The sequence below is a fragment of the Manis javanica genome, chromosome 7 (genome assembly GCF_040802235.1).
Source record: "Manis javanica isolate MJ-LG chromosome 7, MJ_LKY, whole genome shotgun sequence".
In the NCBI taxonomy this organism is placed as follows: domain Eukaryota; kingdom Metazoa; phylum Chordata; class Mammalia; order Pholidota; family Manidae; genus Manis; species Manis javanica.
In genome coordinates this window covers 48,665,781-48,683,797 of record NC_133162.1, presented here as the reverse complement: position 1 = coordinate 48,683,797, position 18,017 = coordinate 48,665,781, and the positions used below count along the sequence as shown (strand labels likewise).

The following is an 18,017-nucleotide window of genomic DNA, read 5'->3' as shown; positions in this document are numbered from 1 at the left end:
TCCCTGCTTTCTTGCTGGATGTCAGCCAAAGGCCATTCTCAGCTAGAGACCATCCACATTCCTTGGCGTGCGGCTCCCTTACTCCATGGTTAAAGCCAGCACTGGTGGGTTGACTCTCTCATATGCTTTGAATCTCTCCTTCTGCCATCCTCTCTCTCTCTGATTCATCCAGAAAAGTTTCTGTGCTTTTAAGGACTCAAGTGATTAGATTGAGCCCACCTGTCTGATCCAGGAAACATCTCTCCATCTCAAGGTCTCTGTCTTTAATTGCACATGCAAAGTCCCTTGTACCATGTAATGTATTCAAGAACATCTGGGTCGGGTAGGGGGAGTGAGGGATTATTCTTCCTACCACAGATAGGAATCAACCTTTTATGGGGAAATAAAACTCCTTATACATATATTCTTCCCATATGTAAATAAAAGAAAAATATCTTTCAAAGGAGGTACTATAAAATAACTAACCCAGAAGCTCTCTGAACTCCATTCTTCGGGGTTTTACTACATAGTTGCAATTGATTAAATCATTGGCCGTTGGATTTTAAGAGGAATTTAAAGTTCCTCTCCCATCACCAGGAAGTCAGGAGGATGCAAATGAAAGTCCCAGTCCTCTAATCACATGGCTGGTTCTCCTTGCGACCAGCACCCATCTGTAGGTCTGAAAGTCATTTCACTAACCTAATAAAAGACATCTTTACCACTCTCATCACTTAGGAAATTCTAAGGGTTTTAGAAGCTGTCTCAAATAGGGACAAAGACTACATATATATTTCTTATTATAATTAATTATAATATTAGCATTAAAGATTAGCTTATATATAATTATATATATAATTAGCATAACTGATTAGCATTAAAGAAAGAGGCTTAAACTGAAATTTGGCTTGTTTTGAAAGCAAAGAAATTATGAAGTTTATCAAATATCTGAAAGGAACCTAATTGTAAATTAATGGTCAGCAGTCTCATATCCCATCTTTCCCTCTTTCCTCCACATTTCATCCAAACTGAACTGTTTATATTCCCCACACTAAACACACTATGTTGATTCCTGCTTCTGGACCTTTGCACAGGCTGTTACACCTTTCTGGAATTCTTGCCTCCCCTTGCTTCAAAAGCCAGCATAAGAGCTTTCTTTTCTGTGAAGCCTTCCCTGACTGACCCCAGGGGACTTAACCACTTCCTGCTTGGGGCTGTTATTGTACTCAGTACTGACCACTACTGCAGCTCTTCTCATGCCCTATTTCAGTTGTTTATTTGTCTGATCCCCCTTGACAACTAAGACTGTGATTGCTCAGACTCTGAAACCACTAGTCATTAGCACAACGTTTCTAGAAGAATTATGTGACTAGAAATTGCAACAGCACTAATAGAATTTTCACTCAAGCTTTATATTCTAGTTATCTTTTATGGTCAATACAGAATCTGTCAGTAAAATGTGTTAAATTCCTCTTAAAATCCTTCATATGTATTATCCTATCTACAATATATATAGTCACATAATTTCTAGGTGACCATCTATCTCAGTCTGCTTGGGACAGTCCTGACATGGCTTTCTTAGATCAGTGAAGGCCTGCTCACTATTTTAGAGTACCTCTGCCTCTCAAAAGTATCCCAGTTTGGATGACAAATTGTATGGTTACCCTAATAATTTCCTGAACATTATCAATAGCAAATCAAATACTATGGAAGGTCAAATATACTGACCATAGTTGTGAACATAGGATAATACCTTCTTGCTCAAGGTCTACCTAAAAAAAAAAAAACTTTTTTATTTTTTCAAGTAACTATTATAGTGGATTCAGTGTTGCTTCACTCAAATCCCCTTTTCAGCAAGACTTTCAGCCGCTGATGGCTCACAGTTCTTTCCCTATCCAGGAACTGTCCTCAGCAGGGAGCTGCCTTGTCCAAGGTTACACGTTTCATAGGTAATGACTGACAACTGCAGGGATAAAAAGAAGCTCCCCTTCAGTTGATACAGTTGTGAACCACCATCCCAGCTCCAGAGCCCCCCATAGGATAGCTGGAATTTCTATTGCAAGTCACCTTATCTCTGTGCCCAATCCTGCTGCCTTCACTTCTTAGACGTATGTCCCCCAAGAGAATGCTCCAATAAACCTCCATGCTAACTTTTATCTCAGAGTCAGCTTGCAGTGTACCTGATCTAAGACAACAATCTTTCTCTTCATTCTAATAGTATCATTTACCTAGGAACTATGCTAGGCTCGGGACCCTTAATTTTTGTAAAAGTTTAAACAAACACTTCATGCCAGGACTCTTGATTCCTACTTTATTCCTGTCATTTCTATCATTTAACATGTTTCAATTTTTATGTAACAAAAAGTTTAAGTAAAGTCCAACATTTAAAAAAAATAGCAGGAACTTCCAAGAAATATATGAGCAGTGCCTGAACAGGAGAGTTTAAAGGAACCCAATTCTTGGGGAAGGGTCGGTTGAAACAAATCACAAGGTAAGTGACTGACCTGCTCCATAAATATTAGAAATCATAGCTGCCTTTGCTGGCAAGCAAAAGACGAAGACAGAAGACTCAGCCTTTAGACTCTGGCCCAGAGAATGTACCCTTCAGGGACCGGACTTTTACCTGTGTATCGCTCTCTTCATGGAATCTAAGTCTTGCCACTTTAGGATGTCCTCCATTCGTTTTCACTTACTTTCGTTTTATACAAATTACTTTATTCTCCTCCTGTATTCTGGCTCTGTATGGTTAGTTTCCTTTTCTTCTTTTTTTAATAATAATGGTGGCCTACTTTTGTTATTTTAGCTTTCTTATTAATTCAGTAATCATGTAACTTGCATTTCTGCAGAGTCGCTCTATAAACTTTTACTTTTAAGAGAGATTACAACATTAAAGCACAGAGACCTGTAAGAGTCCATTCTCTCAACAGAAGAATCTAGATACCTCCTTCTCCCCAGTCAGCACTACACAAGCCCCTCTTAAATCCCAAAGTGGACATTCTGTGGTAGATTTAAATAACTGCAAACTTAGCTTACCAAGAAAGCCTCAGAATACTTATTTAACAATTCTCATCCAAATAATTCAGGGAAATTTAGGAGAGGAATAAGACTAGATAGACCCCAAAGTATTTCAGAAAAATAATAGCTGAAATAGTGCTATATTATTTCCCAAACAATTCATAGACTTAAATACTTGCCCTATATAGAGTCCTTAAATTAGGCACAGAAAAGAAATCAAGGAAGACAAAATCCATTTTTGTCAATCAGAGCCCCACAATCTATTTCTCTGAACTTCGATTATTGAATTAGCTCCAGCTTTAATATCTGCTTCCACTCTCCTTGATTTTGACAATTCCTTTATGTCTCTTTTTATTTTGATCTCATGTTCTAAGCTGAGTTTGATTTATCTCTCTAATTTTGGCATATCTACTATTGTACAAACCTTTACAAGATAATATTTATTTCTCTTCAGTTAGCTAAGATGGTAAATCCAGATAACTATAAACTGAAAAACATGGTCTCCAATATAATCAACCACTCAAAAAGAAGTACTCACTGCAGAGCAATGTACAAACTTAAGAATATAATGCAGAGCATCCAATAGAGTGTACCCGATCCAATAACAGACCGATTCTAATATGTAGGCTGTGAAAAAAAAAAATGAAAGTAAATAGATTTTGAAGCTGCCTTTACATGTTCAGAATTTCAATTCTAACCTGTCTCTAGTATTCAAAGTCATGCATAGTCCTTGCATCCTAACTGCTTTACCTTATCATGAGAAATAAGGAAACTATTTCCAAAATGGATTTTCAGGAGCGAGATGATGGCCTGATATGGAAGAAAAACCCCATAACATATCTTTGTTGGCTTTATTGAATCTTTATAATTCCCCAAGACAGGGAACGCATTAAATCTAAGACATAAAAATGAAATACATCTCTAAGTAACAAGAGTCCATTTGATTATTTACTCACTCAAAAAATATATGAGAACCAACAATGTGCTTTCAGAGAAGACACTAAGAGAAGAAAATATTGGACAAGTGAGAGGTCTAGAAATGAAAATTGGTCCTTGCATGTGGCCTACAGTCAGACCCACGCAGCCCTGACTCATTTGCTCTACCGAAACCATTTCTTCCTCAATATTCCATTTGATATATATATATAAATAGATATCCCTTTATAGTAAAGTACCAACTTGAGTATAACTTCACCAATAATTCTACATTACCTAAGGATTCTGTCCAGCCACATATTCAAACTTAACAACATCACATGATTTCAACCCACCCCTGGAAAATTTCCAGGTCTGCAGATTCTTAGAACTAATACACAATGGCCACCACTTCCAATTCTCTTTTCACAAGAGCAAGAGCACCATTTAAAAATATTATTCCCCTCTAAGACTCTTCTTTCTTCAGAGAGCCTCCTTGTTCTGCCCCATTCAAGTGAAGAATTCCTTAATTTTGTTGTCCATCAGAGAAGATAGACTAGACGTAACCAATCCTGGAGGTATAACAAAATCAGTAGAAATATCTTAGAAAATTACAATTCTAAGTTTTAAAAGACAAAAGTTAAACTTTCTTTGATTTGGAATGTTGCCTTGAGTATATGCTATAATGAGTAAAAATTCTGTTTTGGAATATAGCTGTATGTGCATCCAAATGCACAGACTAGAATGAGAAAATTTTGTTTCTGAATGCTCACATTGATTTTTAGAAGAGACCAATATTTTGTAAAATAAGCCCTTTTATAACAGTCAGTATATCATATCAATTTAGTAGATGCTTGAGACTCATTTCATTTAATGTCAAAGAAGCTGTTTTTCCATTACATGATATATATAATATGTAATTATTTCATTCATTTTTTTCATTCAAGAATTCAGCTTTTTCTAAATGTCAGGCATTGTGCCTAGGACTTGGAACAAAATAGACATGTAATGTGCCTGCACAGAGCTTAAAGTCAGTCAGGGAGACTAACTATAATATGTAAAGATTGATAATGATCCCAAAAATTAAGGAAGACTGGTATCAGTAATACTCCATGGGCCTCCCAGAGGTCTATCCATATTCTAATTCTAGAATCTGTGAACATGTTACTTTGCATGGCAAAAGGAACTTTGCAGATGTAATTAAGGTTAAAGGCCTTAATGAGACAATTCTAAATACTCTGGGTGGGCCCTATCTAATCACATGAGTCCTAAAAAGTGGAGAAACTTTGCTGGCTGTGGTCAGGGAAAGAGATGTGAGGACAGAAGTAGGGTCAGAGAAATATGACATTTCAGACTATAAAGAGGAAGGAAAAGGGCCATGAACCCAGGAACGTAGGAAGCCTCTAAAAACTCTAAAAGGCAAAGAAATGGAATCTTCCCTAGAGACTCTAGAAAAGAAGGCAGCCCTGCTGACACTTACATTTTTAAACTAGTCGGACTGGTACCAGACTTCCACCTACACAGCTATAAAATAATTATTTGTGTTGTTTTAAACCACAAAGAGTATGGTAATTTATTGTAGCAGCAATAGAAAAGAACGTTTTATTCATTTTCATAAACTACATATATATTTATTTGTACTTGCATTTATTTATATATGTATTTATTATAAACATATATTATATGAAAAAGGAAAATATTAGGGCATATATAATCATTAATAGTGTCAAGTGGTTGTCTGTTTTATCTGTTATAGACCCATCTGGTCTCATTTCCTACTAATTTCTTACCAATGTGATAAAATATTAAACTTACTGAACATAGCACCTCAGTCATAAAATGGTCAAGTCTTGGTGATCTGTTTAAGGAAGTAAAGTTATTCAGATATAAACATAAACCACATTCATTTCCCACTGTTAAACTGCTATGGACTCAACAGACTTGCAAAATTCCAAACTTTGAAGTCACATTCACATAATAAATCCACAGATTTTGATGAGTGTTAATCTCACTTTAAGTTTTAATGCTTGTCATGATTGTGTCTGAATTATTATCAAACATTTACTCTATTAAGATAGCTCAATTACAAAAGCTCCTGACTAATCTGAAAGGCACACCAGGCCTCCAAAATAAGACACACCATGTTCCTTCACCTGGGAAGGAAGCTGAGATGTAAGCACAAGAGCTGTCCTAAAACTTTGACTAAACTCAGAAAGGTCTGGGTTCAGCTAGTTCTAGGAAAACACATGCACCTTCATTAAAGCTGACAAAACAGCTTTAGAGAGGAATCATTTGTGATATAAACACGGAATAAAAATAAACCTGGAAATGTGTTCTGATAATAAACCCCACAGTTTTTCTAGACTGGTTCTGCTTAATTCCAATATTCATTGACTTGGTCAGATACTAGTGATAGACCTAAAATTCTGCACTTTTATATGAAAAGGAACTATTACACTGCTTTTGGAGTGATGTTTTTATAACACTATAAATTCAAATTTTTAATTATTAATAGGTTGTATTTATTAGTAAAATGTCAATAAAATATGCATATGAATGGTTTCTGATCACGTGAACCACAACTGAACCTTTACACCAACATCAGGGCAGATCACCAGATATTAATCACACATACAGTAAGTCTTTCATTCCTTGAAAAATATGCCTTCCTTAACAAGTATTTAACATGATGCCCTAGGAGAAAGGAATATATAAATGTACTGAGATCACCCACAGAACAAGCTTTCTCACTCTGCTCTTCCTTTCCTGTGTTCCTGTTCTCACCATTATTCCTCCCCATCTTTTCTTCACAGTTATCATATAAATAAATACAAATTAATTGCTTTAGGCACATTGTAATTTTGATTTAAAAACTGAAGAGTCAAGCACTAGATTCAATTTACCCATAACGAAATAATAATTGGAATAAAATAGCACCTGATGCCTGAAAAACTCTACGCTAAGGGCCAGGACACTCCTCACCCTCGTAGAGCTCCTCTCCAGTGGAGAAGGCAGCCAACTAGGCTACAGGAGTTCCCACAGGGATGTGAGCTATAAAGGGTGACCTGCCACGAGGGAGAGGTACTTCAGGTGCTGTTTGCACTTTGCCAGAAGGAGAGAAGAGGAAACAGGAGGAGAAACAAGGAAAAAGACCATAGCCTCCACCAAGCATGATGAGTAGCACAGTCTAATCAATTAAAGAACTGAGAAATAATCCAATTCCTCCAATTAAGTTGACAGCTTTAAAAAATAAAAGTTAAGATAATTATCTGGAGAAGCTGGGAAAAAAAAGCTACTTACCTCTGATCTCAATGATTTGTATGAAATAAATGAAAAGGTTTCTTTCCACTTCACTCTTCTAACACAGAACTTACCTTATTTTAAAACCATAATAGCTAACAGAAGGATATTAATAACATAAATAGGTTTTGTATACTTGACAAATGGACCTTGAGACTGAACATCAGATTAAATCCTTACCAAGAAAAAGATCAGTAAGACAGGAAAATACATACATATTTTCAGTGCCTTACTTAGCATATTTGATACCTGGTGTAGGTACTTTTTAAACCTCCTCCTCCTCTATATGACACAATTTACTTTTCATAAGAATCATTAATAATCATTATTATCCTCATCTGTTCTTTAACTTCAAAACAAATGAAAATTTGCAAAAGGAAAACAAATTTCAAAGTTATTATTTAAGTTCAATGAAATATTTCATGTATGAAATTTACATTTACCCAATAAAAATATTACCCCTCACAATTCAGTTTTATTGCTATAGTTTTGAAATTCAAATAAAAATTTTAAGGAACAGATAAAATAACAGAATTGAAATAACTCTATTTCTAGTTCTTTGCCTTTACAATCATTGCATCTGTTTATTTTGAATGTTTAAATACATAAAGAATACAATGTTTATTAAAGGATAATCATAAAACATGCTAATTTGACTCATGTATACATTTTATTAAAACTCAACAATGACCACATTAATTGTTTAGAAGTTAGGGACACGAATTTTCTGAAAAACATTTAATCACTGATGTTTAGACTTGCCGGTTGCATGGTGACAGTAAAAAGCAGACCAACTTTAAGTTGGCTTTATTATTTATAAATTTCTAGAGACAGTGCAGCTTCTTAGCAATTACACTCAGGGCAAAATACTCCCATTACTTGACGCTTGGTATGAATAATTTTTAAACCAAATAGTTTTTAACCCAAAGTTGTAGAGAACTATAAAATCACCACTATTTTTATGTGATATGTTTACCCCAGCTTCAGGGGTCTGCAACTACCCAGGGCCCCATGTTTGGTTAGTGTTGTTCTACCGTGGTTTTGAAATCGTTTACAATTTTATCTTTGAATTGGTGTGTATTAATGAAAATGAAAGGGTCAGTGAAGTATATGCCCTAGACCCACATGAAGTCCTGCCACCCAGTGTCTTCCAGGGACAGTCCTCAGCCACCTGCTTTCCCACCCAGCAGTTACTGCTACACTCCATTCCTGCTGGAGGCTTTGGCACAGGCAAGGCTGGTCAGGGGTCATGGGATAGGGTGATGGACACCCATGAGGGTCTGCATGCTCCCACAAGTATATTTATGTATACTAGAAATCTAACATTAAATGGCAAATAGAAATAAATTTTCTGGGGTCAATCAAGACTGAAAAAAGGAAAAATCTTTTTCATTTTGCATGGGGTTCCATAATTATATGGCTATCCCTGACTATGTATGTGTGTGCATGTGCATCTGTTTGTGTTTGTATCTAAAAGAATAAAATTTCTTTACCTATAGCTAATAAAGGGAATGTATAATTTTATAATTTATAGATAAAATAGGCATATATGTAACTATCTACAGAGATGAGAATAATAATTTTAATAGCTTACGTATCATGGGAAAAGGAATTCCAATACAATATTATCTTACCAGTTTCTTGTAACTAATGAATTTGCTTAAAAAAATCTTTAACTGATTATACATTATATGCTAAAACTGGAGATATTCTAGCTTCAGAAGCAGGACTGATACTAATAATGTGTTCTTCTTATTAACAAAATCTGCTTTACAACTTTGATTTCTTGACAGGCAAGAAATTTTTGATCAGGAACCAAAGTCATCAAATATTAGGAGCACAGAGATACATCAAATGTGTTGAAGGATCCTTAAAACTCACTAACTAATTTTAGCATATTTCAATTATTCACATGAATTACTTATACTGAACAATACTAAATCCTTAATTTCACACCCAAAAAGATGTATTCTTTATAATCCACAATTTTCAAAACATTCCTTTATGAATTACCACTTATAATAAGGCATATAAAAATATTTCTATCATAAATATTTCATTTTGTTTAGCTCTATTATTTAAGGAGGTTTCATGTTCAATATATAGTTGACAATATCTTCAAGACTTTCTTCTGCACTTTAACAATGGCACTGACATTTGAATGTAAGAATAGTCATAGGTATTCTGTAGACAGATTTACATATATACATATGAAATTCATATATATATATGAACATATGTGAAATGAAACCAAAAGAACCTTGAAACAAATATTTTTGCACTTGTCAAAATTTAGACAGCATTTCTAATATTCCTGAGCGATAGCTAAAATTTTAAAAAATCTATGACATTATGTCACATCTGTAAAAGGTTATAAGCTATCCAAACTATGTTATTTCTTTACACCTTCAAAAATGGCCTTAACCCCTACAGGACTGACTTTATGCAACACATTAAATCCCAATTTGGTAATTCACCAACTTAATCCTGAACAACGCTCTCTTTTATCTTTTTACCCTTCAAATTGATATGCAACTCCAGTTTTCTTTCCTAATCCAAATTCTCTTAATTAACTAATATTTAGATACTGTCTCAAAATAAACAATCATATGTAAATAACCCTCTGGTTTGATTCTGTCCCTAGAAACTCCTATATTAATGCTGTACCCTGTGAGCAGCCCAAGGAGAACCTACGCAGAAAGTGAATCCAGGTAAAATCATGTACTCATCTGTAATTTATCACATTTCTATACAGAAAGAACCTCAGCACATATCAATATACGGGATAGGGAAAAACAGTCACTTACATCACTCATGTACTCTGAAAGAAGATCCTGGAGAGCTTGGCGAATGGCACTGCATTCTGCGATTATCCGCTCCCGATGGAAATCCCTCGTGCATGAAGAGTCGGCCAACAGAGCAGCCCCACTGATAATGGCTTCAAGACGTTTCTCTAGTGATGGTCTTAGTTCCTCCTCAGTCACTGTTAGTGGATCCATGACAATTAAATTCTAAAGGAAGAACACACATTTGGATGGTTTAGAATTCTATGGCATCCTATTTTTTTAAAAAAATAAATATTTTGTTTTCACATTCAGAATTCAGATGTGGTAATAAAGAGAACTGTACTTCTACTGCCTGAACCAGTTCATGCATAATTCTATGTAGCAATTATTATTCAGGTAAGTAACAAACACTGCAATTATGAGCATCAGTTCTACTGTCAGGCTGTGTCCAAATCTTGCCTTTCCCACTCACCATAGTATGGGCTCATTCTGATATCTTACACATTCTGACCTTTACTTCCTGATCTGTAAAACTGGATTAACATTTCTTGTTTCATAAAAGTATTGTAAGTATGACATGAATGCTTAGTATAGTGTCTGACATGTATTAACAATTATTTACAATAGTCACCTTTATGTATATAGAACTCTATTGTTTACATAGTATTTTCATATATATCATCCTGACAACACTAGGAAAAGTTGGACACAAAAATACTGTTAAGCACACACTTCAGTTTATGATGAAAGAAGTTGAAACCATCCTGCTCAAGGTAAATAAACAAAGTTCAGATAAGTATTCAGGTCTTGTAATACCTACTTCAAAATTATTTTCATTATGCCTCATTGTAAATCATGTACTTTAATTAACATTAACACTAACATACCAAAGAGAATTCTGAGTTTTAATTATTCATTTAATAAGTAAAACTCCATCCTCCAATTGATCTATTATAACTTCCAGCTATTTTCAGCCATTAGAAACTGATGGTATTTTTAAGATTTCCATTTGGATATGTCTTCAGGCAACAGAAATCAAGATAATCTATAGCCTCTGAAGAAAAAAAATGGATGTTATGAGGCTCTAAGGGTTATTTATTAAAATACATCAAAGAAGATAGCCTTTCCAAAGTTGAGGCATGATATAGTAACTGGAGAAAGAGTTAGTAGCAAATAAAAAGTCTCTGAAGAGCCATTAATAAAATGAAATCATATAATGGTATTAGAAATGTATATGCATGTCTGAGTCTATTACACACATACACAAAACACATAAAGATCATTGACCTTCAAAGTATATAATCTTATAGATAAAATTTTATGTATATACAAATATATACACAGAAATATATATATATATATATATATATATATTATGTTTGTGTGTGCATACTTACACACACACACAACACATTGATCATTGTACTACATTACATTTTGATAAACATGTAGGGACCAAAGTAGCCAAGAAAAATTTTAAGCTGCAACTCTAGAGCTAAGCTAGAAAGAAAAAAATCATTACAGAAAAAGAAATAATTTTAAAGCAATTAGAAAAAAGAAAGATTATCACTGTGTAATCTTCACATATTTTGTAATATAAAATATAAACTAGAAACAGATTTTATTTTAAATTGTTTGTCTTAAAGTTATTAAAAAGAATATTTCCTTTTATGACTATCCCTTTCCTATTTTTCTACTGTTCTACTGAGTCTCTCCATTTTTCCCTTCAGGTGAACAAAAAGATTTAAAAAAGAAAGGAAAGGAATTTTACAAATGCCAAATGTAACATTTTCTTTATCCAGTACATTATCTTTTTGATGAGACAATCCCAACCATGGGCTTGGCCATCAGTCAAGGATTCATTTACATCTAAATCTACCTCTTTATTTTTCAATTTTCACAGTGTCTTCCCTTAGCCCACTTATTTAGAAAAAAAATTTCACTCCAGTGTTTCAAAACAATTATTAAAATAATCAAAACCTTTTTAAAAATGTCCCTCCAATGTGATATCAGCATTAAGAAGAAACACTGAGGGCAGCAGATTACTCTTTGATTGCTCAAATGCAATTATAAATTGTGATAGTAATAGTTAACTTGTCTCTAGCATTGAGATGATAGGAAAAGTTGATTAATTTCAAATCTGTTTAACTATTCTAAGAAGAAATTACTAATTTTAGCTGGTCTGCCTATGATTTTATGTCAGAAAACAGCCTCTATTATAGGATTACATTCATTTTATCCTAGGTCCTGTCCTATAAGACCATTCTTTAAACTACCCTAGTCTTTGGATTTTTACCTGCTTGACTTTAAAACCTCAAATTCTTCAAGCTCATCTGATCTCAAACCTTTGCCTACTCTGACATCTGACATTCAGGCCTCTTGATTCTGTCTAAAACTACTGTCCTTCTACTCACATGCCGTAAAATTTTTTACTAACCTTTCATCAAATCAATAAAAAGGTGAGTTTTTAAAAATGATTTGTATGGTTTATGACATACCACTGTACATTTTAGACCTAGTGAAAAAAGAATGATCTTCTGGACATTAGTAAAATGATGAAACAGAAGGCTCCACACCTCATGCCCCCACAGAAACACTGATTTTAACAATGACCAATAGAGAAGAATATTTTTATGGATGATTGAGACTATAGCTGACAGCTTTCAGCACCCTACTGTGGCAAAAAATCAAAGAATAGAAGCATTGAAGAGCATAAGAACACTTTTGCTTTACCTGTGTCACCACTCTCCCAAGGCAGCACAGCTCAGGGCCAAGAGGGATTGCCTTTGCATGTGATTTCTCCCACAGGGGAAAATGAGAGCAAAGTGAGCCTCAGCTTCCCCAGCCTTGTGGGATGCTGCCCAAGAGGCCCATTTACGTCTCTCCACACCCAGAATCTTCAAAGGATTAGGACAGCTGAATAATCTGGGACAGCTAAAGACTAAGAAAAGGGGAGGGAGCTCACAGAAATCAGTGAACAGATCTGAACAAGTGGTATGTCTGATTAACTGGATTGTGGACTCTAATGAGAGCCATGCCCAGAAACCTGGTAAGACCCCCCAACTTCAGACCCTACAGTGACTAGCCAATATGCATCATCAGCACTCCATGCACCCTTCTTCCTGTAGCCAACACCCCATTCTACCCTGTAGACAACATGTGAGTTCCCACAGGGAGCACACAAATAGCATCTAGCTGGATCTGCTGGATTAGGAGAAGGTGCACAACCGTGAACACTTTGGAGCACTACATTAGAGAAAATAAACAAGAGGCTCTCAGCATGCAACCTGATTTTGCAGGGTGAAGAGAAGACACACAGTCTAAGACTTCTCCCCCAGGGGAAGCAAGAGGAAGCAAGTGTATCCATGGAGAGAGTCTGATAGACCCCAGGTTGTCTTACTGGGCTGAATAGTGAAGATATTTCTCTCTTGAAGCCAGTCAGTAAAGACTAGAGGAAGTGACTGCTTCTTTGAATGTAAAGACAGCAACACAGGGTTTCAAGGAACATGAAGAATCAAGGAAATATGAAAATACCAAAGGAATAAAATAAAACTCCAGTAGCTGATCACAAAGAAATGAAGATATCCCAGTTGCCCAAAAAATAATTCAAAATTCGTAAAAGTGAATTTAAATTCTCATCTTAAGCTAAGCAAGATAAAAAGGAACACATGTAGACAACTCAATGAAATCAGGAAAGTAATACATGAACAAAATGAGAATTAACAAAGAGATAGAAACCAGAAAAGAACCAAACAGAAATCCTGAAGCTGAAGAATACAATGACTGAACTGCAAATTCCTTAAAGCAGTTAAACAGACTAGAGCATGCAGAAGAAAGGATCAATGAACTCAAAGACAGATCTTCGGAAATTACCTAGTCAGAAGATTAAAAAGAAAAAACAATTAGAAAGAGTGAAAAAAGCCTACAGGACTTATAGGACACCATAAAAAATCAGTATACATATTATGGGAGTTCTAGAAGGAGCAGAGAAAGAGGTCCACAATGGTTGAACTAGTTTACATTCCCACTCTTACATTCTACTCTTAGGAATTTGCCCAAAGAATACAACTTTTCAGATTCAAAAAGACATATGTACCCCTGTTTATTGCAGCACTATTTACAATAGCCAAGACATGGAAGCAACCTAAGTGTCCATCAATAGAAGAATGGATTAAGAAGATGTGGTACATATAAACAATGGAATATTATTCAGCCATAAGAAAGAAACAAATCCTATCATTGCAACAACATGGATGGAGCTAGAGTGTATTATGCTCAGTGAAATAAGCCAGGTGGAGAAAGACAAGTACCAGAGATCTTACTTAAAAATATAATAACAGAAAACTTTACAAACTAGGGAGGGCAATTAAAATGCAGATCCAGTAATCACAAAGAACTTCAAATAGGTTGAACATAAAGAAATGTTCACCAAGACACATAATCGAATTGTCAAAAGTCAAACACAAAACAGAAAATTTTGAAAGCAGCAAAAGGGTTTCATCTAACACCAGGGAGCCCTCAACACTGAGCAGATTTTTCACTTGAAACCTTTCAGGCCAGGAGAGAGCAGGATGATATATTCAAAGTGCTGAAAGAAAGTAGTGCTAACAATAATACAATAGCTCTCACAGCTGTTTTTCAGAAATGGAAGATAAAGACATTCCCACACAAAAACAGGAAAAGTTGATCACAAGTAGATCTGCATTACTAGAGATGCTAAAGGGAGTTCTTCAAGCTCAAACAAAGGATGACCAATTGGCTACATGAAAATATATGAAAGTGTTCAGGGAAATGCAAATTAAAACCACAATGAGATATCACCTCACACCAGTTAGGATAGCCAACATAAAAATTACTAGAAACAACAAATGTTGGCGAGGATGCAGAGAAAGGGCAACCCTCCTACACTGCTGTGGGAATGTAAACTAGTTCAACCATTGTGGAAAGCAATATGGAGGTTCCTCAAAAAACCAAAAATAGAGATACCATTTGACCCAGAAACTCTACTCTTAGGAATTTGCCCAAAGAATACAACTTTTCAGATTCAAAAAGACATATGTACCCCTGTTTATTGCAGCACTATTTACAATAGCCAAGACATGGAAGCAACCTAAGTGTCCATCAATAGAAGAATGGATTAAGAAGATGTGGTACATATAAACAATGGAATATTATTCAGCCATAAGAAAGAAACAAATCCTATCATTGCAACAACATGGATGGAGCTAGAGTGTATTATGCTCAGTGAAATAAGCCAGGTGGAGAAAGACAAGTACCAAATGATTTCACTCATTTGTGGAGTATAACAACAAAGCAAAACTGAAGGAACAAAATAGCAGCAGACTCACAGACTCCAAGAAGGGATTATAGACCATGACCTTGGAATGCAAGAATGCAAATCAATAGATGCAATATACCACATTAATAGAATGAAGGGTATATATCATACAATCATTTCAATCAATGCAGAAAAAGCATTTGACACAATTCTACATCCATTTGTGATAAAAAATCTCAACAGCTATAGAAGGAACATACATCATCACAATAAAATTACTACCCCACTAATGCCATACTCAATAGTAAAAAACTGAAAGCTTTTCCTCTAAAATCAGAAACGAGACAGGGATGTTCATTCTTGCAACTTTCATTCAACTTAGCACTGTCCCAGCCAGAGCAATTAGACAAGGAAAAAAGAAAAAGAAAAGGTATCCAGATTATAAAGGAAGAAATAAAATTGCCTCAGTTGGCAGATGGCATGACCCTATGTACAGTAAACTCTAAAGACACAAAGAACAGTTAGAATAACACATTTGTAAAGTTGCAGTAACTTAAAAAAATCAACATACAAAAATCAGTTGCATTTCTATACACTAACAATAAACTACTCAAAAAAGAAATTAAAAATCTTATTTGCAACAGCATCAAAAAAATAAAATACTTGAGAATAATTTAACCAAGGAGTTGATAGATCTGTATACAGATAATTATAAAGCATTGATAAAAGAAATTGAAGAATAAAACAACATAAATAAAATAAATGAAATGATATTGTGTGTTCATGGATTATAATTAGTATCATTAAAATGTCCATGAATCTAGTGGATACATGTTAAGTGAAATAAACCAGGTGGAAACAGACAAGTACCATATGATTCCACTTCTATATGGAATCTAAAAACAAAACAAAACAAAATGAAAAAAATAGCAATAGACTTACACAGGCACTGAGAAGTGATTGGTGGTTACCATGAGGAAGGGGATAGAATGGGGAGGAAGGGGATAAAAAGGCACAACAATCTCAACCATAATACAACTTGGTCACGAGGATGGAAGTGTAGCATGGAGAATATAGTTAACGGTTCTGTAACATCTTCCTGTGCTGACAGATAGTAACTGCAGTAGCTGGGGTGAGGATTTAATAATGTGTATAATGATGAAATCACTATGCTGTATACTTAAAACCAATATAATATTGTACATCAACTATAAAAATCCACACATCACAGAGAACTCAACCAAGCCAATTCAATCCTTATTAAATTTTGATGGTCTTTTCTGCAGGAATAGAAAATACAACCCTGCAATTTATATGGAACTACAAAAGACACCTAACAGTCAAAACAGTTTTGAACAAGAAATACTCCAAGGCTGGAGGCATCACAATTCTTGATTTCAAACTACATTACAAAGCTTTAGTAATCAAAATAGTATGGTATTGACATAAAAGTAGCCACACAGATCATTTAAACAGAATAAAGTCCAGAAATAAACCCATGCAAATAAAACCATGCAAGAAGGTTGCTAAGAACACACTATGGGAAAAGTGTAGTCTCTTCAATAAATGGTGCTAGAAAAACTAGACAATTGCATGCAAGAGAATAATATTGGACCCTTATCTTACATTGTACACAAAATTCAACTCAAAATAAATTAACAATTTAAATCTGAAACTATAAAATTCCTAGAAGCAAAAAGAGGAAAAACTCCTTGACATTGGTCTTGGCAACGCTCTTTTGGATATCACATCCAAAGCACAGACAAAGAAAGCAAAAATAGACAAAGACATTAACATCAAACTAAAAAGCTTCTGCACAGCTCAAGAAACAATCAACAAGATGAAAATGCAACCTACTATAGAATGGGGGAAAATATTTGCAAACTGTATATTTGATAAAGGGTGTGTATCCAAATTACAGAAATAACTCATACAACTAAATGGCAAAAAAATAAGAACAAATACCTCGATTAAAGAATGGGTAAAGGGTCGCCCTTCAGTCACAGCTACCCCAACAGCTGCTGCAGTTGGCAGCTCTGGTGCGCCCCTGTCCCCACACAGACTGCTTCCAAAAGGCAATGCCAAGAAGACTGAGGAGAGCTGGAAGGGGAAGATGACGAGGAGCTAGGTGAGAGCCTTTCAGAGAGACTACGGGGACTGATGGAGCTGTTCCTGGAGAAGGTCCAGTCCATGGCTAAAGACACTTTTGATCTCTCCCTCTTTGTGGCTGAAAAAAATGTACAGGTTTTCCAGGGCAGCCGTGTGGATTGGGACCGCTTTCTTCATGTTCCTGGTTTTTCCTGTTTTTTTTGAGACAGAAGTTGCAAATGGAACAACAGCAACTGCAGCGATGGCAGATCTTTCCAGAACCAACAGGGGGTGGTCAGGAGGAATGCCAGGGCTCTACCCTCACTTTCTGGGTGATCCAAATTATTATTGCTAGCTGACCTGTCTTGGTGGGAGAAGTATGAAAATTCAATAACTGCTGATTATTTGAATTTTTTTCTTTTAACTTTGGCACCATGATCTATCTAAACCTGATGGGAAGAATTCTCTCTACCTTCTCTCATGGAAACTTCCAACTTGCAGATTTGCCCTTCAAGCTTCCCTAACCTGTTTCATCTGTCCTCACTCTGACACCAGTGTGCAGTAATGCAGATGGTCACTCCAGATCTGGCCATCCCACCCCTTTCACTAAATTACTCTTGAGTGGAAGACCTCCTTACTATCCCCTTGTGAGGCAGGAA

At 35.3% G+C, this 18,017-nt stretch overlaps 1 protein-coding gene and 1 pseudogene across 6 annotated transcripts in view; one reads left to right on the top strand and one right to left on the bottom strand.

Moving 5' to 3' along the window:
* Positions 1-18,017, bottom strand: part of CTNNA3 (catenin alpha 3) — a 1,703,691-nt gene that overhangs the window by 1,183,688 nt on the left and 501,986 nt on the right. For all 6 annotated transcript variants that reach the window (XM_073240982.1, XM_073240983.1, XM_073240981.1 and 3 more), the window contains exon 7: positions 10,014-10,217. In XM_073240982.1, the coding sequence (XP_073097083.1) occupies positions 10,014-10,217 (204 nt within the window). The remainder of the gene's footprint in view (positions 1-10,013; positions 10,218-18,017) is intronic.
* On the top strand, positions 14,637-17,713 carry LOC140850525 (mitochondrial import receptor subunit TOM22 homolog; annotated as a pseudogene).